The 17,061-nt window shown below is 34.1% G+C and overlaps 1 protein-coding gene across 1 annotated transcript in view; it reads left to right on the top strand.

Annotated features, from left to right (window-relative positions):
• The window catches only part of MDGA2 (MAM domain containing glycosylphosphatidylinositol anchor 2), an 832,021-nt gene that overhangs the window by 542,988 nt on the left and 271,972 nt on the right, over positions 1-17,061 (top strand). The window contains exon 5 of the mRNA XM_001097544.5: positions 3,046-3,178. Coding sequence (XP_001097544.1) covers positions 3,046-3,178 — 133 coding nt within the window. The remainder of the gene's footprint in view (positions 1-3,045; positions 3,179-17,061) is intronic.

The following is a 17,061-nucleotide window of genomic DNA, read 5'->3' as shown; positions in this document are numbered from 1 at the left end:
ACAGTTTCCAGCTGATTATTAGTATGACAACATTTGTAAAAGGGGCAAAAAATTATAAAGTAATGAGGATAATATAAGAAGTACAGCAGACATAAGCTAAGGGCAGAGTTGTTTAATGAGGAAGAATGAAGATGTCTAATTTGTATAGATAGATTTTATGTTTTCTATCTTTTATTATTGTAAAATCATTGTGGGCCGGATACAGAGGCTCATGCCTGTAATCCCAGCACTTTGGGAGGCCGAGGCAGACGGGTCACTTGAGGTCAGGAGTTCAAGACCAGCCTGGCCAACATGGTGAAACCCCGTCTCTACTAAAAATACAAAAATTAGCCGGGCATGATGGCGCACGCCTGTAATCCCAGCTACTTGGGAGGTAAACGTGTTCATAGGGGTTTGTTGTACAGGTTATTTCATCACCCAGGTATTAAGCCTAGTATCTATTAGTTATTTTTCCTGATCCTTTCCCTGCTTCTAGCATCTACCCTCCAATAGGCCCCAGTGTGTATGATTTCCCCCTTATGTGTCTGTGTGTTCTCATCATTTAGCTCCCACTTATAAGTGAGAACATGTGGTATTTGGTTTTCTTTAACTGCATTAGTTTGCTAAGGATAATGTTCTCCAGCTCCGTCCATGTTCCTGCAAAGGACATGATTTCATTTTTGTGTGTTTGTGGCTGCATAGTATTCCATGGTGTATGTGTACCACATTTTCTTTATCCAGTGTCTAACATGATGGACATTTAGGTTGATTCCACGTCTTTACTATTGTGAATAGTGTTGCAATAAACATGTGTGTGCATGTATCTGTGTAATAGAATGATTTATATTCCTTTAGGTATATACCCAGTAATAATAGTATGGCTGGGTTAAATGGTCTTCCTGTCAGAAAGACCAAAATTTAAGTATGTCTTGTTAATCCAAATATTTATTAAGCTATGGATAGGAAATGCTTTCTTTTAGCTGTTGTGGGACATACAGGATACCTCTGCCCCTAGGGGGCTTACGATTCAGTTAAAGAGCACAACTCAACACATCAAATGATAACTCATAAGCAAACACTAAATAGTGAGTTACAAATATATGTCATAGTATAAGATGCAGTGGATATTCCAAAGAAAGGTAAAGTACTTATAACTGATAAGGTCTAAACTGCTGAGGTGTAAATTACAATTTTTACAGAAATAGGAGTAGGTTTAAAGGAACAGATTTGAAGTTCAATTTAGGATATGTTGAGTTTAGATGTGTCTGAAGCATCAGAATGGACATATTGACAAACATTTGTTATGTGTATCTGAAACTTCAGGGAGAATTCTGGAATGGGGGCTCAGACTTTGGAGTGGGGCAAGAAATAGAGCTTGTAGTAGAAATTCATCAGCAAGGATAATGCCACCTAATGAAATATTATAAAGTGAGGTTAACTATGGAACAAGTAGAATTCCAAGGAATAACACTAGTCATATAGAGAGGAGAAATAAAAGCAAGGAAATCTGAGCAATAAGTATGACAAAGGTAGGAGAGGTAAGATGTATCACTTTATTCAAAAATTATCTGAGTTGACTCATTCTAGCATATCATTTTCTTTCAACTATTCTTTCTAGCTAAGCACATTTTCTAGGCATTTTATATCATGTATGGGAATTCTGTAACGCAAGATAATAGTTTTTTATATAAACTCTAGAAACGCATAGACTTCTGTGTATATTTGTACGGGATACATTTATTTTTATCGTATGTTAAAAATTCAGTGTTTCCTCTAAACAAAAATTGAAAGGTATTTTTTTTTTTTATACCACTGAGGGAAATGCTAAAGGAGTGACTGATTTAAGACTGAATTTGAACAGTGAATGAAAATACTTATGACCATAATTCCATGCACATTAGAATAGAGATTCATTTGACACATTTGCAAAACTGTGTGCCTATGTCTGGGTAAGCTTTCTTGCAAATGAACAGCAGTGTTTTTATGTAGTAAGTCACTAAGTATTCCAGTCCTCCTCAGTAACATATGAAAGTATTACAAGTTTTAGAACTCGACACATGTTACCCAGGTAAAGTGATGAAACACATTGTTCCATACACACATTATCTGGAAAAAAATTAACATTTTGAATTTTTATAGTATCCCTAATACTATAAAATCACTGGGACACTATTTTGCCATCAAAATAAGTAAGTTATTTACAAGAAGAACTGTTTTGAGATAATGCATTAATAACTTTAGAAGGCAAAGAAAGTCCAGGGGACCTAATTTGAATTGGGCAGGAGACTAAATTTTGTTGTATGTTCTTTTTTTCCCTTCAGCAATTTCAATCCAATGTTTTTACAAAGTTTTTCTTGGCTCATCAAGAGTTTGTTAGATACTTCTGGCCACTTGCTTGATTTGCATCTATCTACAGTTGTGCAGATTTACCTGGAGGGTTAGCCCTTAAACTCTTGAACATGAAATAACAAGAACAATAATAATATAGAAACACTCATGAATGCTTCTTTCCTTCAGTTTTAGATCTGTCACCTGTCATTGCTTCATATACAAAATATTTATGTTTATAAATTTAATTATCTATCATTAGATTTACTTAATTAACTTTGTTCTAACAACTGTGTTTCATTTGTTGGCTCTTCTTCAGATTCTTTTCTTTGTCTTCTCACGTCAATGTCTGAATAGCTTGCAGTGTTTGTTGAATGCACTCCATTATTAAGTACACTGTTCTGATCCTTGTATAATAATTTGTGTAACTACCACCAGAAATAGACTTTTCCCCTGGGGAAACTAGTTTGCAAAGAAAATGTTATGAATTTTCATTGTAGTCTGTTAGTTTTTATCTCCAGGCATACTTAATATTACAGTATTATTTTAAAATGCAGTGTTATTTTAAAGTTAGTTCATTTATAACTTATTTTAAAGTTAGGGCATGCCCCTTAAAAAAAGACAGCTTGTCATATTCTCATAATAATATGATTTAATACAATGTAATGTGATGTTTCATTCATTCTGGTTGTGTTGGCTTTTTCTAATGCTTTTTTTTTTTTTTTTTTACATTTTCAGGGTGAAACAAAGATCTTAAAACTAAAGAATCTTCGACCTCAGGACTATGCTAATTATAGCTGCATTGCTTCAGTGAGGAACGTATGTAATATTCCTGATAAGATGGTGTCATTTAGACTGTCCAATAAAACAGGTATGGAATTATCTCCATATGTTACATGTATCTTATCTACAACTAATGTTTAAAAACTCTCTTTAACTTTTTAAAGACCAAATTATTTCTATGGTGTATGTAGGAATAAGCACCTTTATTCCCAGAAAATCCTGGGATATCTGAAAAGCTTCATACATGGACACAGTAAAATGTCATTGTAATATACTCCATGTAATATGTTTACATGTAAACATACAATATTATAGCTCTTTAAAGTATTGCATTCTAAAATGTCACTAATGAGCGTATATCCTGTTCAAAAATATTCTTGAGAAATACTAGATGCTTCATATAAAAATTCATGATTGAAGTTGCTAAATGAGTTTTGTGCTTTCAGAGTTAAGTAAAATAATCTTTCTTTTGCTTTGTGTCAAATCAAGAAAACTAATAGGTAATTTCAGATAGATGTTTTTAAAACAGTATTTTTGTAGAAAATGACTGGGCACGGTAGCTCACTCCTGTAATCCCCAGCACTTTGGGAGGCCGAGGCGGGTGGATCACCCGAGGTCAGGAGTTCAAGACCAGCCTGGCCAACATGGCGAGACCCTGTCTCTACTAAAAATACAAAAATTAGCTGGGCGTGGTGGTGGGTGCCTGTAATCCCAGCTACTCATGAGGTTGAGCCAGGAGAATCGCTTGAACCAGGGAGGCGGAGGTTGCGGTGAGCCAAGATCGCATCATTGCACTCCAGCCTGGACAACACCAGCAAAACTCCGTCTCAAAAAAAAAAAAATAAAAGTTAAAGCCTTAATAGGATTGAAACTTAAGTTAGCCTTTGTTCAATAATATAGACCCCAGAATAATGGTAAACATCTTAAAAATAAATTGATGAATGAAAGAGCAAAGAGAGAGTATATGAGTAAAACATATTTTGTATGATTGTGCTTAAACAATCACCTTAATAAATTAAAATTTGAACTGGTCTTGAGAAACTCCAACTTTTTGTGTCAATTAATATAAATTTTTACTTTTAAGTAACTGTATTAAACTAAAGATTTTTAAAGACCCTTTTCCCATTAACAAAAATCTCTAAAAGTATGGGCTTTTTTGTGTCTGGGTCTAGACTCTGCTTGTGCCACTTACTAGCTTTTGCACCTTGTCGAGCAAGTCACCTAACTCTTCTTTGCCTGATTTCCTCATAAATTCATGAAGTTGTAGAAAGAATTAGAGTGGATACATATAAAGCATGTGGAACACACTTTACTAGTTCTTCTAACAAAGAGCTGGTCAGCAAATCCAACCAACTTAGTTGGTAAAAAGATGAAACTTAGGACTTTATTGTAAAATATATTTTAAAAAGTCAGCTACGGCATTGGTTCATCAACATATGTTCCATCGAGCTGCCAAGATTTTGAAATGTTCATTCATTTATACATTAATTTTTCTATTCATCAAACGTATTGGGACCCTCCTATGGTTCAGCAATGATAGGAACACTGATTTTGGCTAAGATTTAAATTGTCTTAAACTAGAGAATGCTCTATTTCATATCAGTTAAAAGTCATTAAAGTACAAGAACAATGAGAGAAAATTAAACTTTGTCAATAATCGTAGGAAATTGTTGACGGAGGCAGGGCGTGGTGGCTCACACCTGTAATCCCAGCACTTTGGGAGGCCGAGGTGGGCAGATCACGAGGTCAGGAGATCGAGACTACCCTAGCTAACACGGTGAAACTCCGTCTCTACTAAAAATACAAAAAAATTAGCTGGGCGTGGTGGCGGGCGCCTGTAGTCCCAGCTACTCAGGAGGCTGAGGCAGGAGAATGGCATGAACCTGGGAGGTGGAGGTTGCAGTGAGCCAAGATAGTGCCACTGCACTCCAGCCTGGGCAACAGAGCGAGAGTCTGTTTCCCCCCCAAAAAAAAGTTGATGGAAATTATGTTGCAGAAAAAAAATAGAAATATAAAATCTTAGTGGACTTGGGACTTAAAAAAGTTAATATCATCTGACTTAAAAAAGGGGAAATTGGATATTGAGAAACAAGAATAAACAGGTTAACACGTAAGAACTGGTTGTAATTATGTTATTCTTCTTGGCATGAAATGCATTGTGCCTTATAACTAATTTTGTTTTTCTTAGCTTCTTTGATATTTTTCTTGAAATATATATGATCCACAGAGGAAAAAATAAAATGAAAGTATGACCTATGGGATGAATAAAAGCATTACTCTGGAATGAGGAAGAAAAAAACACTGAGATATATTATTACTTAAGTTACCACCTTGCACTTTAGCAGTGCCTTATAATTTTTAAAGTCTTTAGTGTTTTTTATCTCAGTTTATTTTTATAACTATAGGAACATAAACAGATTTTTCTTGTCATGTCTTTTTCTATCATCTGACACATAATGAACTGTCCTGCAGTAATGAAACATCCTCATTGGATTGTTTTGAGAATGAACTAAATTGACATACACAAAAATTCTTTAAAGACAAAGATAACCAATAAAATTATATTTAATATATTTATCTTGTAGATGTGATTTTTATCATTTTCCAAGGTCCCACAGCTCATAAGGAATGGGGACTAGATTGACTCCAATGTTTGAAAAGTTATTCTAAATAGGAGACTGACAGCTCTTCTTAGTTTTCGTAGAGATGGAGAAAATGAACTTAAATCTCAGCCAGAGTGTTTTGTTAGGAATAAATAAGGACTTCATACCTTAAAGCTAAAAGGGGAAGATTACCGGGAAAAGTGGTAGAATTTCTGAAATCTTTTAAAGTAATTGGATGACTTTATTTCTGTGATTATTAAAAAAAAAAAAAAGGCTCAGAAAACAGTCGTTGAATACCTGTTCTATGGAGGGCACAGTAGTGCTATAACTAGAGATATTTTATTTAACCTTTCAGCTTTATGTTGCATTTTTTATTTTTCAGCTAATATGTATCTAGACTGGGCAAACATAAAAACCTATTATTCACCTTTATAAATTATCTCACAAAAATGTTGATTGATGTTCACTACAAAATAAGTATTAGAATTATGGTAAGTAATTGAGTTTAAAAACATAAGCTAGTATCCGTTCAACTCTTCAGTAACTGTAATCAGACATGTCATATGCCTCATGCTTTACACGTTCAAACTGGGTTATTTCAGAAATTTTTCCATCTGGTGGTGCTCATAGTTGGAAGAGTTTATGAATTTCAGATAGGTGAAATTATTGAGGTAGCTTTCAAAGTACACAGGGCATAAATTAAGCTTAGAACATCCTCATGCAAATAGGTCTGTAAACTACAAATAATTACATGCCAGATATTTCAGTGCTCTTTTAATAGTGAAAGAGGAATATTAGTTACCATTGCTATAATCAATGTGAAAGTCAGTTGCTCCTAGTGATTCTTACTGTTTTGAATCTCTAAGTGATGTATGTAAAATTACCGTATTTTAAACTGTTGGTTTGCAAAATGTCAAGGAAAATGTGTACCTTATTGACAGGAGAAAATTATAAATATTGTAATATGTTTGGTTAATCTTCTCTGTAAGGCAATATGTTTATAAAAGTCTTACTTTAGTTTAGAAATTATTCTTACAATTAATGTCAAATAATTGGCTAATAAATGTACTTTTGGTAGAGACAAAATGCCATTGGAACATCTCCACAATCACATCAACTTTTTAATTGCAATTAGTCTATGGACCTGATTTGCACAATGTCCAAATGAAACAGGATGTAAAGATGGAAATAATGTATAATAGAAGTAAAAATTTCTAAAATGTTCTTACAGTGGAACAGTTACACCATGGAGTAAGTTTTCTGGCTCCCTCCCATACGTGCTGAATTAGACTTTCTGGCAGATGACCTGGCAATATATACACTTTAAACAAGTTAAATAATTACTTTGGATGATAGCAATATGTAGTCTTTGTTATCCTACTGTTTCCATGAGCCCATTCCATTTTGTGAATAGAAATTAATTTTCTAGAATTGCTCCGAAAGGCAATGTCTGGGTGTCATGGTAAAGTCAATGTCATCTGTAGAATTACCAATAACGTGGTTTCTTAACTTTCCTACTATGAAATAGTGTCGTGATGGAACTCATAATTGTCTATCAGCCATAGAAAGTGTTAATTAATTTGTTGGCTCCCATTTCTTGTTTGGCATGCTATGAAAATGTCTCCTGCCACAGAAGTGTCATTATGTATCACACCTAATCTAGGTGTCTTAAAATTTATTGAGACAGTGCATAGAATTTTATAAAAGATAAAGTGACTTATTTATTTATTTATTGTCATGCACCCTGATCAATTGACACAGTGCTTGGGAGGGTCTAGAAGTTGTTTTGGTTGTTTCCCTACTCATATTTGGATGAAAAGGGGTATCACCTCTTGACTGGTAAATTATCTTTAAAACATGTGTATATATATATATGTATATATTTAACCTGGGAGCATAAATTCAAATTGTCGTGAATATATACTCCCTTGATCCTTGATTGGTAAATTCTTAATGTAGCTATATTTCTCATAGTTTATTAAAATAAGCCTGTTAAAATTTATAAGTTTAGATGGTAATATAGGTGTATTTTGAAATTATCATAATTAGGATAACTGAGTATAAATTATTTTAAGTTTCTCATATTATGTGTGTTACCAACACTAGGACACATAGAAATTATGATAAAACAAATTTTATTTATTTTAATGAATTTCAAGCACTTAATGACTTGATGTCTCACAATTTCAAAGGCAAATAAGAATTAAGTACGTTACCTATATTAGGATGAAAAACATATTTTTTACCTGCTTGAGAGGTTATGATGAAGTGTATAAAAAAGGGATAGGTGTGGCTCATTTGGCCTAATTATATAAGTCCCTTGATTTAGTCTGCTCTACCTTAGCATTTATAAACGTTATCTAATTAAGATATCATCTTTAAATGGGATTTAATTCAAGGAACCAAGCCATAAAAGTATTACTGGCTATAGAAATAGGGGGAAAATATATATCTTTCTCCTCCTTCCCTCTCTCATTTATTCTTCAATTTTTTGTCCTTTCTCTTCTACTCTGTTTTTGTTTTTTCTTTTTGTCTCAATAAATTATCATGGAAGAAGATAGAGGTCAAGAAACGTCTTTGTTAGGCTGCTTTGTTAGGCTGCCTATGTTAGGCAGCTATTATCTCTTTTTATTATTTTATGTAGCTCTTAGGGAAGTTGTAATATAAATGCCCAGCAATTGTTGTGAATTTCAATATAAAACATTTTGTAGGGCCGGGCGCGGTGGCTCAAGCCTGTAATCCCAGCACTTTGGGAGGCCGAGTCGGGCAGATCACGAGGTCAGGAGATCGAGACCATCCTGGCTAACACAGTGAAACCCAGTCTCTACTAAAAAATACAAAAAAAACTAGCCGGGCGAGGTGGCGGGTGCCTGTAGTCCCAGCTACTCGGGAGGCTGAGGCAGGAGAATGGCGTAAACCCAGGAGGCGGAGCTTGCAGTGAGCTGAGATCCGGCCACTGCACTCCAGCCTGGGTGACAGAGCGAGACTCCATCTCAAAAAATGAAAAAATAAAATAAAATAAAATAAAACAAAAAAAACCCCCACATTTTGTATACTGTTATCTATTCATGATAGTTCCCTTCATGTTTAGAGGAATTTAAGTAACTTACTTAAGCCTTATGAAAAAGAAAATATTTTAGTTATAGAATTTTTATAACTGTGAGCATGAAACAAAATACAAAAACAATTTGTCTTGTGATATGCTACACCTATGGTCATAGACAGCCAATGTAAGTGCAAGAGGAAGTAACAGTAAAAATTTTGCCCTAACCTGCACCTTAATACTAACATCAGCCATTTTCCTTAGTCATATGAATTTTTCTAGCCTCTTGGGTTTAGATGATCTTCATAGCATCTAGATGATCAAGAGAATCATTTATTTAGAATCTAGATATGCTAGTTAACCATCAATATCAGTTTTTAAGGACTATTTAGATTTGTGAAAATAGATGGTATACATATGATGATGTTCTATGTTAGTCAGCTTGGGCTGCCATAGCAGAGCACCACAGACTGAGAGACTGAAACAGTAGAAATTTAAATTCTCATAGGTCTAGAGGCCACAAGTTTAAGATCAAAGTGCCATCAGGGTTGGTTTCTCATGAAGGCTATCTTCTTGACTTGAAGGTGACAGCTTTCTTGCTGTGTCTTCACATAACCTTTCCTCTGTGCTTTCATGGAGGGAAAGAGAGAAAGCTCTAGTGTCCCTTCCTCTAGTGTCCCAAATATGGACACTAGCCGTATTTGATTAGAGTCCCATCCTTAGGACCTAATTTACCCTTGGTTACCTCTCTGTAAAAGCCCTGTCTTCAAATACAGTCACACTGGAAGACAGGATTCGGGATATGAATTTGGAGGGAAGGACACAATTCAGTCTATAATACTCACAAATTACTGAATGTGAACTTCGCATTTAGGATTGCTTTTCCTTAAAATTTCAGACATAAGTTTATAATATATGCTAAATCAAAGCAAGAAAATGAGTCAGATGTGTTAAAGAGCCTATTCCTCACTGGGAACTCAAATTAAAGAAGTGACTCCATTGATAGCATTTATGGCCCTGTATTCTTAGCTTTCAGGAAATATGAAGAATGCAACTCTAAAGGAAGAAAGTAAGATGAAATTTTAGGGAGAGACAGATATCACTCCTGTAATACATCATGAATTTTTAAAAGCATGGTCAAAAGATTGCAGCAGGGACATAAATGATAAGTCAGTGAACTTGTGCATTATTCTTGGATTTTTTTTCCCCTGAGTCTCTTTTTCAGTGAGGGCAAAGCTAATATGTGAAATGGAAGAAAAAACATTGGACTTTTCACATTTCACGTGCTAAAATATTGGAAATATGGGTGCTTTAATAATTTTTTGTCATAGATAACAATCCAGGTTATCTGAACAACAGTGTTTACTGCTACAGCCAATAATGGAACACAACAAATATTATTAGAATATTGTAGATATAGAGAATAAGATGTTCCCTATAGCTCTTTTGCATACGTTTTAGCATTCAAAAGTCTAAGGTTTAAATTTTGGTTCCTAAATCTTTTAGGAAGTTACTAATAGTTAGCTTCTCTTAACTTATTTTTCACCTTCTTAAAAATGAAGAAAACATTTTTGTTTTCAAAAATAATAACACATGGGCATCTTTTGGGGAGAGCATTATTCTGCCTACAGTGTATAGCTTCAATCATTGATGATTAATCTTGAAATAAGTTCACAATCATTTTATGGATGACTTTTGTCACTGCATATGTTAGATACTAGTATTTCCCACTAAAATCTATAGAAATGATTCATATTGTAAGTATATTTATATCTAACCTATTAAGAGAACAAATGTTTAACATAAATACAAAATATTATTTATGAAATTGATAGTGGTTTGTTAGGAAATGAAGAAACTTCAAGGTTGTTGATATTCAACAGATTCTTCATTTCAGTGCTCTGTCATTTCCTGAGGTAATCAAGCATATATATGACCTATTTTCACTAATGTAACTTCAGAGAGGAAAAATATAGATGATGATAAGTCAGCACATCTTAAATAGAAGCAATGGTCATTGTGAGGTTTCAACTTTGGTTTTACTAAGGCAGTATATAGAGCAATAAGATGATCCAGATTTTTCAAAATTCTATTGCTGTCGTAAAAGGAAGTTTACATGTTGCTGGGATCTCCCTACACCTGTGCATTTTATTGTCCTAGCAATGAAATTTTTGTATTTCTTTATTCAAATGTATCTTGAAACTATGGGTTCGTACATAAATATACCCCAAAAACTAGTAACTCTCCCAGAAGATATCATAATCCAGATACAATAAACAACCTTAGTCAAATGAAAGGCAACACTAAAAGCCATCTCACAATAGAAATACTTTGGACCATATCCAATAATCTGTGTTTTAGCAAACATCTAGGATAGTCATTGATTATATTTTTCTAACTTTAAGTATTTATTATTTTTAATATGCTCTTAGATTATAATTCAAAATTTAAAATAGTTATTCATGAGAAAATCTTGCAAAAGCTCAGACCATGTATTTTATATTTGTTTCAGTAGATTGGGTCGAGGATATGCTAAAATAAAGTAATAGGATTTTTATACTACTAAAAACAATTAATTTTTAATTTTCAAACTGTTCCTAGATTATGGATTTGTAGACCAACCTTTTCAGAGTTTTACTAGTCTAGTGAAATACTAAGAATTGCATTATCATAGGCAATAATTCATTTGGTAGAAATGCATTTTACAATTTCTTCATGATTTTGGAGCTAGCCATATATAACTTGTGGCTTAGAATAGCTCCATGATCATTTACTGACAATTTGCTTTTATAGGTTACTGGCTCTAACAAAGGAGATCCAATAAAATACAAAATATTATTTTCTTAAGTGCATGTAGCCAGTCATATTGCTTATTCACTCCGAATACTAGGATAGATTATGTCAAAATGTCATCTTTAGGCAGAGCAACCATCCCAATTTGCCTTGGACTTAGTGGAAGTCCCACATCCTGGGAAACCCAATAGTTCTCCCAAAACAAAACAATTGGTCACTCAATGAACTAATCAACTATCCAGCCTACCTCCATACAAGATTCAAGTCTTAATGTCAATTGTTAATGTGGGTGCATATGGAGCCTTAAACAACTCTACCTAAAGAAGCATTATTGAACAAGAGCTGGGTGTGGATTCTGGTTCTCTTATGATCAATTCCTTCAACTCTTTGAATTTGCTTTCTGCTAAATCATGTTTATGAGATGCTCTCGGGTAGGTAACATAATGTTGGGAAGAGAACGCTCACAATAAAATTTTACATTTATTTAGCAAAATAATGACAATAACAACAATAACAAAACACAGAAGAAATGAGATTGCTACAAAAGAGTAGATGCAGCCCATAAGTACACAGCTGCCCTTGAGCCCCAAGGTACATGCAAGCAAAGTTCAGTCGTATGGAATTTGAGAAGATTATTACCTGATTGTGCTGTTATCCTTTTATACATGGGGCTTACATGATTATTTCTTAAAAATTAACTGGCAAGTTATTTCTTGACCTAATGCACATATTTGAGTGAATCTTTGCAAATATTTGTGCTATCAATATTTCTGATAGAAAAAGTCACTGTCAGGAATATTTTATCCTAACTTAAGAGAAGATGCACACCTAGCCACTGTTCTTCTTCAAGCTCTAAGTCATTTAGAGTACCAGTTTCTCCAGATTTGTACCTCACTACAGATATTGTGAAGATAAAATTAAATCATATGTTTATAGTGCCTGGCAAATAGTAGGCTCTTAGTTATGGTGGTGGTAGTGGGTGTACTGAAAATATCCTTTGTGAAAAAAGCAAAGAGGCTTTCTAAAATATCATCTAGCTCATCAATTTTCCTTTTTCCTTCCTATTTAGTGAAAAGTATTAATGATAGAATCTATCTACTAATATGTATGTTTCAGAACTAATATCAAATCATAGCTAAATTCCAAAATTTTGTCAATAGTTGGCAAAATAAGTAAATATAAAAATTGTATATCCATTAAAAGTAAATTATATTATTATTACGCATGTTAGAGTATGTTTATTACATTAGTTCTGCTGAATTTTCTAAAGCCTTTTTGGAATATTCTATGTTTACTTAATGAAGAAACCTAAACATGTTCTTGTTGTGTCTGAAGACCAAGTGTACTAATCAGTGCCAGGTAAATACAATTTAAAAAAATGTTTTAGTAGGAAAATAGAAACTGGTTTTTATCTCTCCAAAGAACACTTATAGGATACATTTCCACGTTAGAGACAAGGCAAAATGCAAACAGCTTTCCTTTGGCTCAGTCATAAATGAGTGGGTTTTTCCCCTCTGATATTCTGATATGATGAAACACGTTTTTGTTAAATCTTCATGCTAAAATATTTGTGCTTTCAAAACATTTTCTGACGTTAGCTACACTCATAGGATTTAATAATGCGGTATAGCTAAACGTAGCCTTGGGGCCACTGTTAATATTACAGAGGCATGTGTACCACAACTAGGCATGATTTAAAACATCCACGTTGGTTTACATGGAGCTTTTAATTAGATCAGAAAAAAATGACTCTATGTGGTAGTCCATATTGCCGGGATAGTGTATACAGTCCATTGTTATAGGGACTAAAAGGAAAGAAGATTGGTACGCTGGGCAATAGTGAACAGGCAGAGTATCAGAGATGTATTAGCATCAACCTTTGACTGTACATCTGGATGCAGTGTGTACTTTTGGTCTATAGTTGTGGCAACTATTTCCAAAGCATCACAGTAGTTTCAGGGGTTCCCTCAATTTCCAGCTTCTGCAAAGTCTCTTCTAAGAGCCACCTTTATATTTATTTTTTTCTTGATAACAACATACTCTTCTTGCTACTGTTCTGTTGCTGAAGAAAATAGGTATGTCCAGTTGTTTAGTAATATGCTTTTGTTTACATTTTTCAAAGGTATTTCTTTCTTCTACGTCCTTAGTCATTCTGCTTTAGTTGCTCTATTCTACTGTTTAATCATTTATGGACTGCATTTTCAATCATATTCTATCCAATAAATCTGCAGTTAGCAGTATTGATTTTTGATAGGCACCGTGTGTCATAGGAATTTTTTTTATTGGAACCTTGCCCTCATGTTCTGGGTACCTATTGCCTTGGTTTCATAAGCATGGAAATTATCAAGAAACAAGGTATTAGATTTTGGGCACAAATAGGTGTGACAATTGAAGCTCCTCTTTACGTTTTTACTTTAAGAAGCTACTCTTAAAGTTTTTTACTTTGATTTGGCATTATGACATTGTACTCAACTGAGGAAAAGGTAGGATTTGTAGTTCCCAATGAAGCATCACTGGGTAGTGTTGTATCTTTTTAGAAAATTCATCAAAACCCATTTTCACTGTTTTGCTGGCAAATGTTTATAGTTCTGAAATGACCAAATAGAGGTAATTTTATATAGCTTGATTTAACAGGTAACAGTAGATGAGAGTCCTTCAAAATGATTGTCACATATTAAGTGCAAATTAAAATACCTATGTCCAAAGTGAAAAGAGAAAATATTAGGCACCACAGAAAAGACAAACAAAACTATTGGAAAAGCAAGCAGGTGATATGGGTTATTTATTTATCTGGGATTTAATCTACAAAGACAATTGTCTTGAAGCAGAAAAAAGGAGGAACAGAGACTAAATTCCTTATATTCTTAATACATCTTTCTAATTCCCTTGATCAGGAATACTTAATAAAGTCCTGCCTTACTGCATATTGTCTTTCAAATTTAAATTAGTTCAATGTGAAGAAAGCTGTAATGTTTGTGGCTTTGTTTGTTCATTCTGGAATCATCAGTAAAAAGCAATCTGATGTGATAGCCATATAAAATTATGATACTGTGAACTGTACAAAGATACTACATTTTAAGGAACTCAAATATTCAGTGAATATGCATGGTCTGCACACTAAACATTGTGTGTTTAAGCAAAATGTTAGATATGAATACACATTTAAGAAAGCATTATTGTATGCATACAGATCCACAGTTAAAGAATATGTAGGGCTGGACCCAGTGACTCACGTCTGTAATCCTAGCACTTTGGGAGGCCCAGGTGGGCAGATCATGAGACCAGGCGATCAAGACCATCCTGGCTAACACGGTGAAACCCCGTCTCTACTAAAAATACAAAAAACTAGCCAGGAGTGGTGGTGGGTGCCTGTAGGCCCAGCTGCTGGAGAGGCAGAGGCAGGAGAATGGCGTGAATCCGGGAGGCGGAGCTTTCAGTGAGCCAAAATTGCACCACTGCACTCCAGCCTGGGCAACAGAGCAAGACTCCGTCTCAAAAAACAAACAAACAAACAAAAGATAGTATGTAGGCTGGACGTGGTGGCTCACACCTGTAATCCCAATCTCTGCTTTGGGAGGCAGAAGCGGGAGGATTGCTTAAGGCCAGGAGTTTGAGACCAGTCTGGCAATATAGTGAGACTCATTTCTGTGAAAAATATTTGAAAAAATTATCCAGGTATGGTGGTGCGTGCCTGTTATCCCAGCTACTTGGGAGGCTGAGGCAAGAGAATCACTTGAGCCTGCCAGGTCGAGGCTGCAGTGAGCTCTGATCACGCCACTGCACTCCAGACTGAACAACAGAGTGAGGTACCTTTTTTGTTTGTTTGTTTGTTTTTTCAAAAAAAGCATATATAATATGGGTCTAACTTTCAAGTCATTGGAGAGTTAAATAGGCAAATCAACACAAACAGACATTAAGAACTTGAAAACCGTAAATTAAAATAATTCTATATTGAAAACAAATGGTATTTTTGTTTTTGCTCTACAAGGATATTTTAGTAGCTCATTAATCATATAAAAAAGAGAAATGTGATGGTACCAAAATCTATATTGAAAATACCAGAACTAGAATTTGAAAGCTGTATTTTCAGTAGCTTCAAGAAGTAAAATATTGACAGAGAGGAAGTGAATTCAGAGGTGAGCCAATGTTTTATCTTTCATTTAAAAATAGTATTAAAAAGATTTTATTGCTTTTTAATATTTCCTTAAACAATATTCCAAAAATAAAAAACAATATTCCATTTTGTGTAGTAATCTATTTAGTTCTTCTATATGTATTTCATTACAGTATTATCTTATTCAAAAAATAAATACCTCCTTTATCACATAGCAGCATTGTCCTAGAACATGGCAACAATCTGCTCTGACTGTCTGAAATCCCTGATAAGAAATGTAGCTAGTTGAATAGTTAGGCTTGAATTGGCTCTTGTTGAAATTAGATCTGTAATAACAGTACTAAGCAGCATTAAGTATTTATGGTAAGTCAATAAGTAATGACACCTACTACAAGTTCTGTAGTTTAAAATTGTCATTTTATTCAGATAAAACACTTTTTTATGGCTTTGTAATTCAGTTCATTAAATTGACTTCTAACTGCATGCAAAACTTGGAACTAAATCCATCTCCTTGGCACATTTATTTTTTAAAATATGGTTTTTAAAATTTATTTTATTACAGTAAGAACTCAACATGAAATATATGCTTCTAAAGTTTTAAGTGCACAGCACATTATTGTTGACTATAATTACAATGTTGTACCACAGATCTCTAGAGCTTATGCTTCTTGCTTGACTTAAACTTTATACCTGTTGATTAGTAACTCCCCATTTCCCTCCTCACCCAACCCCTGATAGCCACATTTCCATCCTTTGATTCTATGAGTCTATGAATTTGACCACTTTAGGTACCTTATATAAATGCAATCATGCAGTATTTGTCTTTCTGGCTCCTTTCACTTAGAATAATGTTCTGAAGGCTCATCTATTTTGTCACATGCTACAGACTTTGCTTATTTTTTTAACACCGAATAATATTCCATTATATGTACATACCACATTTTCTATATTCATTCATCAGTTGATGCACATTTAGGTTGTGTGCACCTCTTGACTATAGTGAACAGAGCTGCAGTGAATATAGGAATCCTAATATATCTTTGAGATCCTGATTTCATTTATTTTGGAAAAATAAGCAGTCCTGGAAGTAGGATTACTGGGTCATATGGTAGACACAGTTTTAATATTTTGAGGAACCTCTATATTGTTTTCCATTGCAGCTGGACTATTTTGCATTGCACAACACTTCCAATTTCTTCACATCCTTGCTGACACTTACTGTCTCTCTTTAAAAGTAGTAGTTATCCTGACAGGTGTGGGTTGGTATCTTATTATGATTTTGATCTGCATTTCCTTAATGATTTGTAACACTGAGCATTTGTTCATATATTTATCCATTTGTGTGTCTTCTTTGGAGGCTGTCTGTTCAAATCTTTATCCCATTTTTGAATCAGGTTATTTGTTTTTTGTTTGTTTGT

Source organism: Macaca mulatta, chromosome 7 (genome assembly GCF_049350105.2).
Source record: "Macaca mulatta isolate MMU2019108-1 chromosome 7, T2T-MMU8v2.0, whole genome shotgun sequence".
Taxonomy (NCBI): Eukaryota; Metazoa; Chordata; class Mammalia; order Primates; family Cercopithecidae; genus Macaca; species Macaca mulatta.
The sequence above is the reverse complement of the archived record's forward strand: the minus strand, read 5'-3'. Positions and strand labels throughout refer to the sequence as shown.